At 39.8% G+C, this 16383-nt stretch overlaps 1 protein-coding gene across 6 annotated transcripts in view; it reads right to left on the reverse strand.

Annotated features, from left to right (window-relative positions):
• Window positions 1-16383, reverse strand: part of cib2 (calcium and integrin binding family member 2) — a 145148-nt gene that overhangs the window by 95088 nt on the left and 33677 nt on the right. For 3 of the 6 annotated variants that reach the window (XM_073024882.1, XM_073024879.1, XM_073024881.1), the window contains one exon: window positions 105-139. The exons of 1 other annotated variant lie outside the window; for it this stretch is intronic. Coding sequence is in view for 1 of the 5 variants with exons in the window: in XM_073024878.1 (XP_072880979.1) it covers window positions 105-139; window positions 12547-12597 (86 nt within the window). In the remaining 4 variants the exon portion in view is untranslated. Of the gene's footprint in view, window positions 1-104; window positions 140-12546; window positions 12975-16383 lie in introns of those variants that run through there. 2 more of the 6 variants (XM_073024878.1, XM_073024883.1) reach the window with 2 other exon arrangements.

A 16383-nucleotide genomic window follows, 5' to 3' on the forward strand; every position in this document is an offset into this window, starting at 1 on the left:
CATTCAGAAATTTTGTGCAATCGTTCATTACCATCATGTTTGACAAAATGGAAACTCAGCCAGACAAGAAAACCCAAATTCTACCCCCTGATGTCATCACTCACCGAAGGATTTCTTTGCGGGTAAAAAAGGTGCAGTCCTAAAAGAGAGAAGACAAGAGTTTTAGTTCAGTCACAGGGAACGAGCTATCACAATAAGCTCAGGACCAACTGAGGGAACCTATACCATCACTAATAGCACCATGGACACTCAATATCTTCAGTCCAGCGCCAATAACAACATTTTGAAATCTCAGGTTTACTGCAGCTGATTTCATCAAAGAATATGATGCAGTGGTTGAGGTTTCGAAACTCTGTCAACTGAAATAAGTGATTAGTTTAATACTCTTGGCACAAAATACCACTTCCTCTTTTATTCAGATGTTCTATCCAACTATAGCAAACTGAATAATACAGAAATTCCTGGAGGTTTTCACCGCTGGGATGAAATATCCACTAGGATTTGCTTATACCATCAACCCCCAAAGGAAACTAGGGTATGAGTTAAAGCATGCTCTAATTTCCAGGCTCTTTGAAGTGTTACAGCAAACAGCCTGAAATTGATTATTCAATCTCTGCACCTCAGTCAAGATCCTGATTTACCTCAGTTAGTCCATTTTGTACACAATTAACATAAATGGGCAAAACAAAACCATCACCCAGAGTGAAATAATTCCTCTTTCTTCATATTTAAAAACATATTAGCTAAAACCTGTTCAAACATTATTGAGTTCCCCGTATATTGTGTGCATAGCATTGTTAGGGTGTGCATAGTGTTGATATTGAGAACATGCTGTGTTCATCTTGTGCCTGTTGTGTATTTTGTGTGTACAGTTTTGTTTGGTATGCCCATAGTACATTGTGTGCATGATCTATATTTTGCGTGCACATGGATCATTTTGTGTACAGGATGCTTGCCTCACAAGTGCAGGTAGATTTTGTGAGCAATTTTTTAGCTTTGTATGCAGGATATATTTGCTTGCTGGCTTACTTTATAGTATATATTTTTAATCAGAATCAGGCTTCTAATCACTAGCTTCTATGAGATGAAATTTATTGCTTTGTATCGCGTGCACATTATTTATTTTATGTGTAGTGTGTGCAATGTCTGTCCTCTGTTCATGGTGAGCATCTTGGAAATACATATACAGAGGTGTATCTTCTGCACACCTTTATCACAAACACACAATGCATAATTTCTGTTCATGGTGTGTATTTTTGTTTTGTATGTGCCAAGTATATTTTCTGTACCTGGTGGGGTTTTCTACGTATTTTCTAGGCATGACACACATTCTGTGCATTTTCTGTGCACAGTTTATACTTTTTTTTGTACACAATGAGCATTTTATTTTCATAGTGTTTGCTTTGTGTGTATGAAGTACAATTTATGTTCTGTGTGAAGGGTGTGTATTTTGAGTGCAGACTGTTTGCAAGGTGCATTATTTATGTACACAGTACATACAGTGTGCAATACATGTATAATGTTTCTACGGTATTTGTTCCCAACAGTGTGGAGTATTTCACAACGACTGCACACAAAATGACCACACATATACAGAGCACATACAAAATACACATGATGTTTTCAACTACGCACAGCATCGGTGACTGGAGAGTGCACCCTCATTGCAGGAATCGATCTGGTGAATTTTGTTGCACTCTATCACAAGCAGGTCCTCCCTAGGTTATGTGTACTGGACTTACGGGCAGCCTGTATATACAAATGAGTGCTTGGAGTCTGGCAGGATAGACTTGCTGGCTGCTGTGCGTCTACAGGCATCAACTATCATGTGGGAACTCAGTTTGTGGGAATATCATTGCATCTTGCAAAGAAACCTGAATGTTTGGTTTAACTACATGTTGGCCTTGGTTGGGCTATGGTTTCATTGCTGGGTGGCCAACTTTCCAGCTTACGATCTATATGCAATATTCTGGTTGCCCTGTGGAATCGCAGCAAGACAGCCTTCCATTTGTACTAAAATCCTCTTGTGGCAAGTTGCTGTACCAGTGCACTAACTTTTGATGATTCATGTTTAAGGACACTCAGGTAGCTCTGCAAACAGCTTTTAATGTAAGTTTGCAGGGGTACCTGGGTGTCCTTGTACACAAATGCTGCAGAAGAAGCACTGCTGGGTTGTTGCACAGAATTTTGTGGACGCTAGCTTGGTGACAGAGGTGCATGGGTTGAAATGTATAAAGACTGCCAATCAAGCAGCATGATTTGTCCTGGATGGTGTCAGATATCTGGACTCCCAGACAAATACAGCATCTTCATCACATTCCAGTTGTATACCTTGTAGATAATGGTAAGACTCTAATAGTTAAGGATTCATTGTAGATTACCTGTCTTCAGTCTGCTGATGGCCCAAGACTTAAAATTCCAGGCTGCCAAATCACCATCATGTTGTTTGCTTTAAGCTATCAATATCAATTGACCATAACACAAAGAAAAACTACTTATGTTCGAAAAGTTTCAGAAATTAATTGGACTGAAACACTTATCATCATTAGCATATACACTAAGTGACTCTGAAATTCTATAGAATGAAACATGAGACCAGTGGGGTAAGCACTTCAATTAAACAAACAGAAGTCAATCCAGATATTAGGGCAGGATTATTTAAAGTGTCTAGTGTTTCAAGATGAGCCTTCACTTCAGTTTCTATTTCATTATTAAATTCCACTGCATCCCTCTGGACCTTGTATGTTCTTCCTTTCCAGAACCAATGTATTATGCTTTGATATTGTGTTACCTCAGGGACAGTAGGACAGATCTAGCTCAGCAGCCAGGCAGTAATAATGGGGACTGAAACTGTGCATATTGAAACTGGAGCCACACTCAGTTTAACGTTCAATCATAAAAAGTCAGAAATTTCCCGGTCTCTCCCTCCTTCTTTACAAACTATAGTCAGGTTAGTTGTCAACTCAAGGCACATGTTCAGAAATGTAGCCTGTACTATATTTTCTAATCAATAACAAAGTTCATTGATAATATAAAAGATCATGAACACAGAAATGAATGACCAATGCCCTATAAACCATTCTTATCTAACCATTTCAAACCAACTTTCTACTTCTCACTCATGTCTATCTCATATTCCATTAAATTATGATTACCATGAAGCAAATATACTAATGTTTGATAGTAACTGGGTTATACTGCAGTGAAAGAGAACAGCAATCTGGCAGATAGAGTCATAGAGTCATAGATGCTGGATATTTTCTAGTATCTTCTAATCTTGTGTCAAAGACCTTACTAGATTTTGAAGTTCAAATACAACTAAAAAGTTGCAGGAGACTAAAGAGTTGCCATTTATTTCCAATCAATTACTTAAATAATTTGACCTGATGTTTAAAGAGTTTGTGAGGTCTAGGGAATACTGTATATTGAATTATTGCAATAGTAATTCCTGTGTTACACCATCTTGTTCACTATTGGTTGAATGCATGTGAGGAACGAGTCTACCTGGATATTAATCTGAGTAAACAATCAGGCTCTAAGGAAAGCTCCAAACCCACATTATTTATCTAAAATAAGAATATTTAAGTTTCAGCTTCTGTACATTGATCATTGGTCACGGACAAAGGACATAATGCTTTGAAATATGTTCAAACAGATATACTATCCAGAACAGGTCACAGTGAGATAAGTTTTAAAAATACAGATGATAATAAAACACCAGGAAAATCACCTTCTCTCCTGTTACATCTAGGAATCCAGATAAATTTTGAATAACAATATTCAAACAATTGCAATTGCAGGAACCCTGTAACACAGGGACAGAAACAATTTGTGGACACAGGGACCACCATAAAAGACTGAGGATATTTGGGTGTAAGTACCTCAAATACACACAAAATTCTACCACCCCTTGACCTCTTCCTATTATACACCATCTCCTGCCCCTAATTGCTTTTGGGCTTTGTAGGCTGAAAACTTTTCATAGTTTGTGATTGATCACCTCCTTAAACTCTGTTCAGTTTGGCTAGGATCGTGCATCATGACCACAGCCTTTTACCTAGGTTACTCCACCTAAAATTAAAACACTGTTGTAATGTATTTGAGTTCAGTTGTTTGTTAGCCTTTAACAAAGTCTGCTACAGCATGTATGGGATGAATTGGAATTGAAAAAAGTTTATTATTGTCACATGTACAGGAATACAGTGAAAAGCTTGTTTTGAATATTGATCATACAAATCAAATCATTACACAATACAGTGAGGTGGAGCAAGGTAAATCAATAATAATGCAGAATAAAGTTTAACAGCTACAGAGAAAGTCAGTGCAGGTAAATAATAAGGTACAAGATCATAACAAGGTAGATTGTAAGGTCAAGAGTCTACCTTATCATACCAGGGGTTAGAAGCTTTTCTTCAGCCTGGCAAGATAAACTCAAAGATGAAGTGTATAATATAACAATGGCTCTTTGTAGGTCATCGGTGGAATTTTTTATAGTCACGTTGTTATAACCCAAAAAGGAGATAGTTACATGACAGACATTTTAAAGTGGTAATAACCTTTAAACACCATTATTATATATTAGACTGCTTAGAAAATATAATTTGATTTTACAATTTTAAGAATTTAACTGAGTTCAGATGTTTGATGTCATGGCAGTGTGACTTTACTTTTGTTAAACTTGCAGATTCACCAGATATTGGAGCAACCTCCAGCCCTGGGTTAGTAAATACTAATCTTGACTCCTAGAAAAATGGTGTGTTGTTCCCAAACAATTTTGAATTCACTTTAGGAATGTGTTCACTGACACAATCCTCTTCTTTAGTACTGTTATTACACACTATAATGAAATGGTTTACAAGAATTCCTCACCGATACTCATGAGATATTATTCTTATATTCAGTTATTTCCCTGACATTCTATCCTCTTATTTCTAAACTCCCAGAAGACACCAGTACAGGAACTCTAACATGCAGATGGAATCTTTTCTCCTGTTATAATTTTTACTGTTTCCATTGCCCTCCCTGTTCCAAATTGTCCTAAGTAAAATCAAACAGTACCCTGAGTATACCATGCTCTAAAATTCCTGCAGACATGCATCTTTTGTGGGGTCTAGCCCAAATATAAATCTTAGCAAAATGCAGCAAGTCAATGTTTCATGGTAATGTGTGATTGATCTGCCTTAACCTGTATCTTTTTAACTCTGCAGGCTAACCTTTCTACTTTTCCATTTAAATTTGGGTGGTAAGGAGAAGTAAAACAGTGCTTTATTCCATTCCTCTTCATTAATTGTGAGGGATTATCAGACATGCCCTTTTCCAGAAGACAATGTTGTTGTTGTTCCTCTCCACACCTTGTGACAGATTAGGTGGAATTTTGCCATTTCTTTAGCATTCATCTGCTTTTTTACAAGGCTAAGTTGCTAGCTCAACACCCAATTCAGCACGGATGGAAAGTGTGCAAGGTGCCGGCCAGGTTCGAACCTGGGACCACTAGCCACGAAGTCCGGTGCAGAAGCCCCTACACCACAGGCTGGGAATGTAATGGACTTTAACTCTTCTAATATGCACCCTTCCAGTGGCAGCATGGAGATCCATCTCTACCAAAGGAGGTGTAAGGTACTCCTTCCCTCCGCCAGCCTGCAGGTCACCCTTGGGCAAGGTGTAGCACCTGCTTGGCCCCCAGATCAGAGTCACTTGAAGCCATGGAAGCAGGTGGATGATGGTAACATGAGTAGGGGGTGCATACCACAAGTCCAGGTTATGCAACAACTGACACCAGGTAGTTTATCTCTGAAGAGTATTGATAATGGATGAGGTCACCCATCTTGTAAAGACATTACCCAGAAGAAGGCAATGGCAAACCACTTCTGTAGAAAAATTGCCGAGATCAATCATGGTCATGGATAGAGAAGGAAGACCATGATGGCCCACGTCATTAGACACAGTACATAATGATGATGATGATGAATATGCACCCTGTAAGTGGTGTATGATCCCAAGTTACTGACTTCTGACTATTTTGGATGACTATTGATTAACACTAAAAGGATACCCAGCACAAGATGCATGTTAGATGAATTCTTATTGGGCCAATTGAAATGGACTTGAAGTTCATTTCTAGCCTCAAAGGCAATGTTGTACAATGTTGTGTTCTACAACCTTAACATACTAATAAACTGATGGAAAAACTCCCCAGCCACAGTCTTCATATTCGTTATGCCCAGGTAAATTTCATGAAGTTTGTCCATAAACTTGCTTTGCTGTTGTATCAGCAACACTGCAACACTGCCACTTTCCTTAGTAGACAATTCAGTGTACTTTGTCAGACCCATATCTGAATCAGTGCATGCATCTAAATTATGTTCATACATTTCTTCAACAATTGTGTAGTTTTTCATAAATCGATTCCCTACTATTGCAGTGTTGAGAAAATCATATCCCACTGTCTGCAGAGTATACATTTTGCTTTTTCCCAGTTGCCAACCATTTTAATTCCTATCCCCATTCCCATTCTGACATGTGAGTCCATGGATTCCTCTTTTTCCATGGTAAGGACACTCTCAGAGTGGAGTAGCAACACTTCATAGGTAGCCTCCAACCTGGTGGCATGAACCTCAGTTTCATTTTTCAGTAATTATTTTCCCTCCCCTTCACTCCTCTTCTATTCTCCACTCTGGCCTCTTACCTCTCCTCACCTGCATGTCACCACCTCTTGGTGCCCCTCCTTATTCTCTTTGTCCCATGGTTTACTCTCCTCTCCTATCAGATTCCTTCTTCTCCAACCCTTTATCTTTCCCACCTACCTGGCTTCACCTATCACCTAGTTAATCTTCCTTCCCCTCCCTCACCCCCTCACCTTTTTATTCTGCCGTTTTCCCCTTCCTTTCCAGTCCTGAAGAAGGGTCTCAGCTGTTTATTCCTTTCCATAGATGCTGCCTGACCTGCTGAGATTCTCCAGAACTGTGTCTGTGTTGCTCTGAATTTCTAGCATCTGCAGAATCTCTTGTGTTTATAAATTTTGCTTTCTATGTTCATTTAGTGGTCTAAAGATGTGTGCCCATACGGTTTGGATGTTCTATACTCAGTATCACAGTTGCACTGAGACAATAGGACGGCTCACCTCTATGCCTGCCACCATAAAAGGAACAGCAGATGGACCCAGAACAGATAGACCTTGTGGCCAGTAGCTAGTGAGTTAGTGTAAATGATCTTTCCAGCAAGAACTGGCAAAAACTTGAAGTTCTAAATGGAACCACCAAATCCTCTTTCTTAACCAGGGAGTTAATTTTCTCTTTTGGTCAGAGGGTAAGATACATAAGCAAGTGGCCACTCACAGGCCCAGTCCTTGGTGTGATTAATCACTACCTCAACTGCATTTAGAAGCATTGAAGGCAAATTTTATCATATGCCTTCAAACAATTTCCATAGCAGAGTTTGTTTGACATTCTCCAAAATCACTAGCAAGATGAAGTCAGCAAGGACGGGTGGGTTTTCAACGTCGTCTGTCTGCATTTGATTGGTCTTGCTCTCCCTCTCACTAGCTGCTGTCAGAGGAACATGCAGGAGTCCCTATTGCAAGTGAGGTTATGGACTCATTTTGGGGTCTTTGAGGTTCATGTTGAGATTCTGGTTATTTTATTTTGTTGTTTTTGAGTGGTTTGATCGATGCGGACTGGGGCACTTCGGCAAAGAATGGCCCTGCGACTTGCGGTGGGCTAGTGGCAGAGCGCCGAACTGATCTAAACTGAACACTACTGGACTGCTGGTTTGACGTTTGATATTCTATGTGGTGTTCACCACTGGCACAAGTTGTTCTTTTTTCACGCGATAGGTGTTTGATGTTTTCTTGAACCCATGGTGTTTCCGTTTCGTGGCTGCCAGTGTGAAGACAAATCTCAGCTGTATTCTGTGTACATACTTTGATAATAAATGTTCTTTGAATCTTTGACTTCAGTTCAAGCGTCAAAGGCTCATACCCGACTCTACGACAAATTACTGTACTGTACTAGAACAGGTTCTTTAGGAGGCTTCAAACACACAGAAAGTAAACATAAAATATAAAATCACAAACAATTCATTATTTAAAACAGGCTTAAACAAATTAATAACTCTATTGCAAGATTGCAATGGTATTTTGTTGTCATGTTTTTGATGTAATCTGAGCAACTCTTGATGCAATCAATTCCTTGTGGATCACTTCAAATATAAACTCACGGTAATCGATACAGCAGTCCGTTTTGTTCAAAATGCACTTTCAATAATAAAAGTTAAAGATTTCTTTCTGATTCTCCATACAATTTGTTTCTTTACAATATTTTTATTTGTGCATATTTATAGACATGAAGGCTGCTAGAATCTATATGCTTATTTGTATAAGTAGATTAATGTTATGCACATTTGCATTGAGGATATAGTATATTAAACACAATTAAGATTTGCGTATATTTGAAACTGTAGGCATCATGTGTGCTACAAAATTGTATATGAACAAGAATGATGGCAGATGCTATATATTGTTACACATGGTTGTCAGTTGGTTTTTGGCCTGGATATTCCTGATGCTTAACTAGAAATTGAGCTTTAGAATCATGAAAGCACAAATGACTATTATGCTTCAGCAGAGATTGCTCTGAAGGTATAATTTGTCTGTGTGAGTAAAGAGAAACATACGTATGAAATAATACTGGAACAGTTTACTTGGTGCCTGAAGCCCACTCCTGCATTTAATAAAATCTAACTGCCATAGATTTGTGTCCACAAGGAAGCCTTCAGCCTGTCACATTAGGGCTGAGAACTGCATTCTTTACTCTAAATGTTTTGATAACATTTTGATTACAAAACAGTAAAATTCCTTGGTGAAAGATTACTGTGTATTCTTATAAATCTTTTACTGAAAATGTTACAGAACTATACAAAATATGCTTACCTTTCTTTGACCTTAACAGTCACATACTTACAGATACTGATTGCACCATTTCAATGGTAAACCCAACCGTCTTCCTTGGGCACAAGTTAGTCAAATGACAAGCCCCCCTAGAGACACCTCCTTATATATCCTAAAGGTATATCTGTAAGTATGTGACTGTTACAGTCAAACGATAGTATGGATAGAACTGATAACCAGTCATAAAGAATCCTTAGTCAGTTAAAATATATTTACAATGGAAAAACTGCTAGAGTTAGTGATTAATTATAGTAGTTAATTTATGGTACCATTTCTTGGTGTGTGACCCATTCACTTCAATGCTTCTTTGCCAAAATTAAGAGCACTGTATCTGGAAGCTTGGGAAACTATGAAAGAAAGACTTGCATATACTCAATGCTTTCCAAGCCCTCAGAATGTCCCAAAGTACTTTACAACCAATTGAATACTTGTAAACTACCATTTTATACAGCATCAACATCTTACAGACAGGAGTGAGATAATGCTGGTCAATTTCTTGTGGTAGTGTTGGTTATGTGATAAATACAAGGACACAAAGGAGAATTCCCTACTCTTATTGGAGATAATGCCTTGGCTTTCCTTATTTCCAAACCTGAAGGCAAGACCACAGTTTAAAATTTCAGCCAAAGAGTAGTTTCTTCATCTGTACTACTTCAGCTCTCTTGAATGAGACTTGAACTGTCATTATAACTGGTAAGGTAGATTAATTAACGCCTACTGCTGAGAACAAACCAAAACTGCAAAAGCCTGCCAGCTATAATATGTGAGAGGTGCTCCTGGAAGTTTCTTGCAATTACTGGCCCAAACAAGCTTATAAAATTTCCACACAGGAGAGGCCACTCAAACAATCACGTCCATGCCAGAATAAAAAGAGTTATCTAGTTTAATCCAACTTTCCAGCAGTCTATAGCCATGTGGATTATAGATCTTGGTGCACACCAATTGGCATTTAGTTTAGGAGCTGAGATACTATGTAACAGTTACACAAGATAGTAACGAACCATATCTGGAGTCTTGTGTACAGTTTTGCTTGCCCTGTTATAGGAAAGGTGTCATTAAGCTGGAAAGAATGCAAAGATGACTATTGACAATGTTGCCACTCAAGGGCCTGAGCTATAAGGAAAGTTTGGGCAGGCTAGGTCTTTATTCATTGGAGCATAGGAGATGGAGGGGTGATGTTATCAAGGTGAGTAAAATCATTAAGGGCATAAAAAAGGTAAACACATACAGTCTTTTTCCTGGGTATAGGGGATCAAAAACTGGAGGGCATGGTTTTAAGATGAAAGGGAAAAAGATTTAAAAGTGGCCCATATATGGATTGCACTGCCAGTGGAAGTGGCTGAGGCTGGTAGAATGACAGGTACATGGATGGGAAAGGTTTAAAAGGACAATGTCCAAAAGCAGCAAATGGGCATCTTGGTTGATGTGGACAAGTTGGTTTGAAAGGCTGTGTTATTCTCTGTGCTGTGTTATTCTATGAACTAAGTACTTTTTAAGTATGATGAGGATTTTAGCTTCCATCATCTTTAGTGTTCCAGTGCACTACCCACACCTCCTCCTGCCAGGTGAAAACCACTGTTGAGTCCCATCAAACACATCTACAAATATAGTTATTCATGATAGGAGGCTCACAACTATATAAAATTCAATTATGTTATTCTCCCCACCCATCCCACCTCCTCTATTGCAAGTAAAAAGAACCCTAAATTGGTCAGCCTTTTTTCATAGCTAACATTTTCAGCCCTGGCAACGTCACTGTAAAAAAAACGATGTTGGAAATACTCAGCAAGTCGAAGACGATCTGTGAAAGGAGAAAATTAATAGTTGAGACCCCAGGTCCTTCACCAGAATGCTAGAGTTGTTTCAGCATTTTCTGTATTTATTTCAGTCTTTCTTTCCTGTGAGATTCCAGCATCCGAACGCCTTTGTATTTTTCTTTCAACATCCTGGTAAATCTCCTGTCCAAAGTTGCAACTGTTCTATAATATGGTAAACAGAACTACATAAAGTTTCCAAGCTGTGGTTTAACCAGTATCATATAAAAATCTAGTCTCACCTCTCTGCATTTATACAGTATTCTATGCCTGGGGTAATAATGGAAAGTCCTTTTACCAAATTACCAACCCGACCTGCTGATACCCTTAGAAGCTGTGGAAAAGCATATCTGTATCACATTGCTCATTATCCTCATACTTAGTATCAATTCCCACGTCCTCTTGTTCCAGTTCCCCAAATACATTAGCTCAGACTTCTCCTAATTAAATTCAATTTGCCATTTTTTTCTGCTCAGGAGAGCAAACCACCTCTATCTACCTGCAGGCTGTCATTTTCCTCCTGACTTTAGCCCCAAGTTTTGTGTCAGTTCCAAACTTCATCATGCCCCCTACGTTTTCCTAAATTATTAATAAACAGATACTTAGTATTCAACCCAATGTAACCCCACTGGAAACGCCGTTCAGTCACAAATACACCCGTCAATCTTCATTTCCTGTCACTGGGACTCTATTGGATTCAGTTTTTCACTCTCTCCTGAATCCTAAACGCTTTGAGCAGTCTTCCCTGTGGAACGTTATCAGAAACTGTTCTAGAACCAAACAGTCTCTATCAAACGCACTGCCATTGGTAAGAAATCAGTCAACTAGCGGTTGGAATGTTTCCCCTGAAGCTCACTTCACTGGAGATTTGAATCTTACATTCTGCACATTGTATAATGGTTTTACAACGCTTTGTTTCCCCTTCTGCCGAATAACGCAGTGAAGAATTAATCGGGTGTTCTGGCACTCCATGTGGTTCCCTGGGAATATTGCCTGCGTTAAAAGTTAACCAAAACCATTCATACTTTATTTCAATTATGCAATTAATATGAATAGCTTCATTTTCTTACAGCAGTCTACACTTCGATTAGCCCAAACAGACGGACCTCGTGGTTGACTCAGTGCGTGAAACTGATGCGAGATTTACAACCACTCGGCTGCAGGACACTGCGGCTAATGTGGACTGCAACGTTTTGTCACTAAACTTACATGAACATATCCGCATACAGAAAGCTCAGATTGTTTTAGATGTAATGTTAAATTGTTCTTCTGCATGTTCCCTATATCCACTCTCGGTACCGCCTGAAATAATCGTGGTCGTACGCAACACTGAACAGCTGTCAGAGCCCGGGGGGATTTAATGAAGTTTTTTGAACTACGGTGAGTCGAGAAAATATAAGCACAATTAACATATTATAAATTACTTCGAGTGGACAAAGTTTCCCGTTCAAATCAGACAATTTCACCGCCCCGCCTTAAACTTTTGAATAGATGTGATAAATTTCAAGTTTAATTTTGCCTCTGTTCAGCCGATCGATTGAAAACGAGACAGCAATAAACACGCTTAATCGATGTTGCCATTAGCATAAAAATAAATCTACACCGTTCAAATCAACAGGAATGCCACACATAAAAGTAAACCCTTCGAGAAGAGACATTTTGTCTCGAATTTAACAACCAGCCGATGTGTTCAGACTGATTTGGTTAGTTTTGAGACGGCTACGGTAAGACTCCGAGCCCAGCACATTTCGTGCACGATCTTCTGCGATTCCCTTTCCATCCTCTTACCTGGTAGGCGTCTAGTTGTTCATCCGTAAATATCGTCTGCTTATTACCCATCTTAAACCAGTGACATTCCTCTTGTAGAGATGCATCACACTAGCCGTTCCAGGCGCTCCTTCTACTGTAGTCATTTAGGGCATTTACACGGCGTGATCCCACGCAGAAGGATCCCCAGCCGGCATTGAATTTCAAAAGCACCAGCCGGCATCTGGTGAGTGGCTCGGTGTTTTCTTCCTCCTTCTGGTGTGTACAGTCTTCCCCCGGTGGAGACTGGGTTAGAAGGGAAAGGGTTACATTTTCCCTCCCTTAGTCTGTTGTCTTTCGTTTTGATGTCTCCTTTCCCTGCTCGGTGGCAGTTTCAGCAGGGACAGCTCCCTGAGCCCCGGTTTGTGCTCAGTATTCGCCAATCGGCCCTGCCTTGCCAGCCAGCCGGAGACCATTAGGGGGCGCAGAGGGGTCCGGGCAGGACTTCAAACCCGTACTTCGGCTGTATGTGACTGTGATTAAAGTACCCCTACAGTGTGGAGTGCTGCACTGAACGCTCAATGCCCAAAGCTCTCCAATGGATCGACAAATCAGCTGGAGGAACTCGGTAGGTCGAGTGGCATTTGCTGGAGGAAAGGAACTGCCGACGTTTCGGGTCGAAACCCTGCACCGGGTCCTCGGAGGGAGAAGGCATTTTCCCCCCAAAGACGACACACTTTATTAGCGGAGTACAATGGAGACAGGAACAATCGACCCGAAATATTGAGAGTTTCTTTTCCTCTCAGATGCTGCCAGATCTTTGTTTCTTCAGTGGATTGCTTGTTTCCGCAGATCTCAGCACCTAGTCTTGTGTCTCGACTCTCCAAGTGATATTTCTGTCACTGACCCCATCCCCCTTTGGGGGCGTGGGGTTGAGACAGTGCTGCAACACTAGAGCCGCTGCCTTTCCATAAGACATTAACTGAGGACAGTACTTACTCTCACAAGCAGCGTTAAAGACGTGACAGGGTATTAATTGGGTTAGAAAACAGTGAGTGGGGGGAATTCTCACCCTTGTTCTGGTCTCCATCTAGGCCCGTAATTGTGCGATTTTCCTGAGCGCACATTGAAAGCTAAATTTTCTATATTGCAACATGACCTACCTCGAATTTGAGTCTATTTCTTGGGCAGTGACATGCTCCGGGTTGTCCTGAAGTCCTGAAAGATGTATTCGGATACTACTTTAAATGTAAAGTAGTATCCGATGGCGGGAATCAAAAATATGACGCCGAATCTCTTGGCCAAAATATGCTCAAAGAGAGAAATGAAGGCAGTGAGGCTGTGGGGTTCTCAGAAAGAATGTTATAGCTTAGGGCAACTATAGCTGAAGACAAGGCTGACAGTGGTAGAACTATTAAGACAACTGGAGACGTGCAAGAGGTCAGAATTAGAAGATTGGAGGACAGTTGCTGGAGCAAGATAAGCTGGAACACTAGAATCTCCCTTTACTCCTCCCCCCTCCCAGATGCTGCTTGAGTTCCTGACATTGATCGTGTGTTGCTCCAGTTTCCAGCATCTGCAGCCTGTTTTGTCTCCATCTGCATGCTGCATGTTTCTGATTACTGACTAGTGACCCCTGGTGGAGAGCATGTGAGTGGCAGGACAAAACTGGTCCCACAAAAATTCAGCCTCCTCCCACCTTACCACTACTACAGTATCTTCTAACCCTTTCTCCTCTCTGTATTTTCCTCACATCCACACAATTTGCCTTAACTACAGCGTGGTAACAGGTTACACATCCTTCCAATAACAACCTATATTTTTCATGAACCTATCTTTGACTCTTTGAATATTTATCAGTGTGATTGAACAAATCATAGCACTTAACTGCATTAGAAAGATTATTATAGTTGATAGAGCCTGATCAAAGGGCAAAACAGCTTCACCTAAATTTCACATTGCTTTTATTGAATTTATGTATGGATTTTGAGGACAGAGTAAATCATACCCAAACAAGTAAATTTGGCTTCATCTACTATTACAGTATCTGTATATTTCACTGAAGGCACAGTCCTAAGTGAGGCACAAACGATGTTGGGCCATTGAATGATTTCTTTTCATGTAAAATTTAAATATGTTACTATCTTTAGGCCATTGGGAGTTGGAGAGATCTCAGGATTGTTGGTTTGTCTCATCAGATACATTTCAGCATAAAAGAATCACCTTCTACCCATTGCCTATACAACTCCGCTCAATTTATAAACTCCTTCTCAATCCTATGAACTTTCATCTTAACTATAGTTCTTTTTCATGAAGGACTAAATTAAATAATTTCTGAAAGTCAAGATCAGCAACATTGCTTTCATCAATGGGCAGGGTTAGATCCAAAAAGATTGCAGTAAATAATTAGAATTTGACATTTCTCTTTCTATGCCTTTTGATTTATTCTATTCATTTTTCCTCATTCTTTGACCTCTGTGCCCTTCTGTTATTAACAATTCTGCAATAAAACTCATAGTGTAGTTCTTCATTCAGTGGTATTGACAGGAAAAAATACTCTTCCTTCCCTTTTATTTAGTGCCAGGAAGCTGGACATTGTTTTGTTTTGGCTAGTTACATATTTTCCCTGCTGTCTTAACAGATAGAACACAGAGCCGTACAGCACAGGAATGGGTTCTTCAGTTCATGATGTCTGCACCCACTATGATATGAATTAAAATAAACCTTCCTGGCTGCATACAAAAATATGTATAATTTATGTTTTTTTCTAGTGAATGGCGCTTATTTGATACTATGTGCCTATGAAGCTGCTGCAAGTGAGGTTTTCATTGTACCTGTGCATACACAGACTTGTTCAAATGACAATCAACTTGACTTCAGAATCAGAATCAGGTTTATTATCACTGACAGAAGTCATGAAATGTGTTGTTTTGTAGCAGCAGTACAGTGTAAGCAGAACAAATTACTATAAACTACAATAATAAATAAATAAATATTGCAAAAGAAGAATAGTAAGTGTTCATGAACTGTTTAGAACTCTTTATCCACTACAATTCAGCATTCAAAACTAATCAATAAGCTACAAGACCTTGGCCTCAATACCCCCCTTGTGCAATTGGATCCTCGATTTCCTCACTTGTAGATCCCAGTCAGTTCAGATCGACAACAGCATCTCCTCCACAATCTCCATCAGCACAGGTACATGACAAGGCTGTGTGTTTAGCCTTCTGATCTATTTGTTTTATACTTATGACTGTGAGGCTAAGCACAGTTCCAATGTCATATTTAAGTTTGCTGAAAGCACCACTACCATACACCAAATTAAAGGTGGTGACGAATCAGCATATAGGATGATGATTAAAAGTCTGGCTGAGTGGTGCCACAACAAACTCTTACTCAATGTCAGTAAGACCAAGGGCTGATTATTGACTTCAGGAGGAGAAAACTGGTGGTCCATGAGGCAGTCCTTATTGGGGGATCAAAGGTGGAAAGGGTCAGCAACTTTAAATTCCTCAGTGTCATCATTTCATGCTGGGCCCAGCATGTAAGTCCAATTACGAAGAAGGCATGCTTGTACCTCTACTTCCCTAGCAGTTTGTGAAGATTCAGCGTGACATCTAAAACTATGACAAATTTCTATAGATGTGTGGTGGAGAGTATATTGACCGATTGCATCACAGAGTATAGAAACACTAATGCTCTTGAATGGAAAACCCTAGGATACGGCCCAGTCGATCACAGATAAAGCCCTCCCCACCAACGAGTTTTCTTTATTTTTGTATTTGCACAGTTTGTTATCTTTTGCACACTGGTTGGTGGCGTCTTTCATTGATTCTATTCTGGCTACTGGATTTACTGAGTATGCCTGCAGGAAAATGA

The sequence above is a fragment of the Hemitrygon akajei genome, chromosome 21, assembly GCF_048418815.1.
Source record: "Hemitrygon akajei chromosome 21, sHemAka1.3, whole genome shotgun sequence".
Lineage (NCBI taxonomy): Eukaryota > Metazoa > Chordata > Chondrichthyes > Myliobatiformes > Dasyatidae > Hemitrygon > Hemitrygon akajei.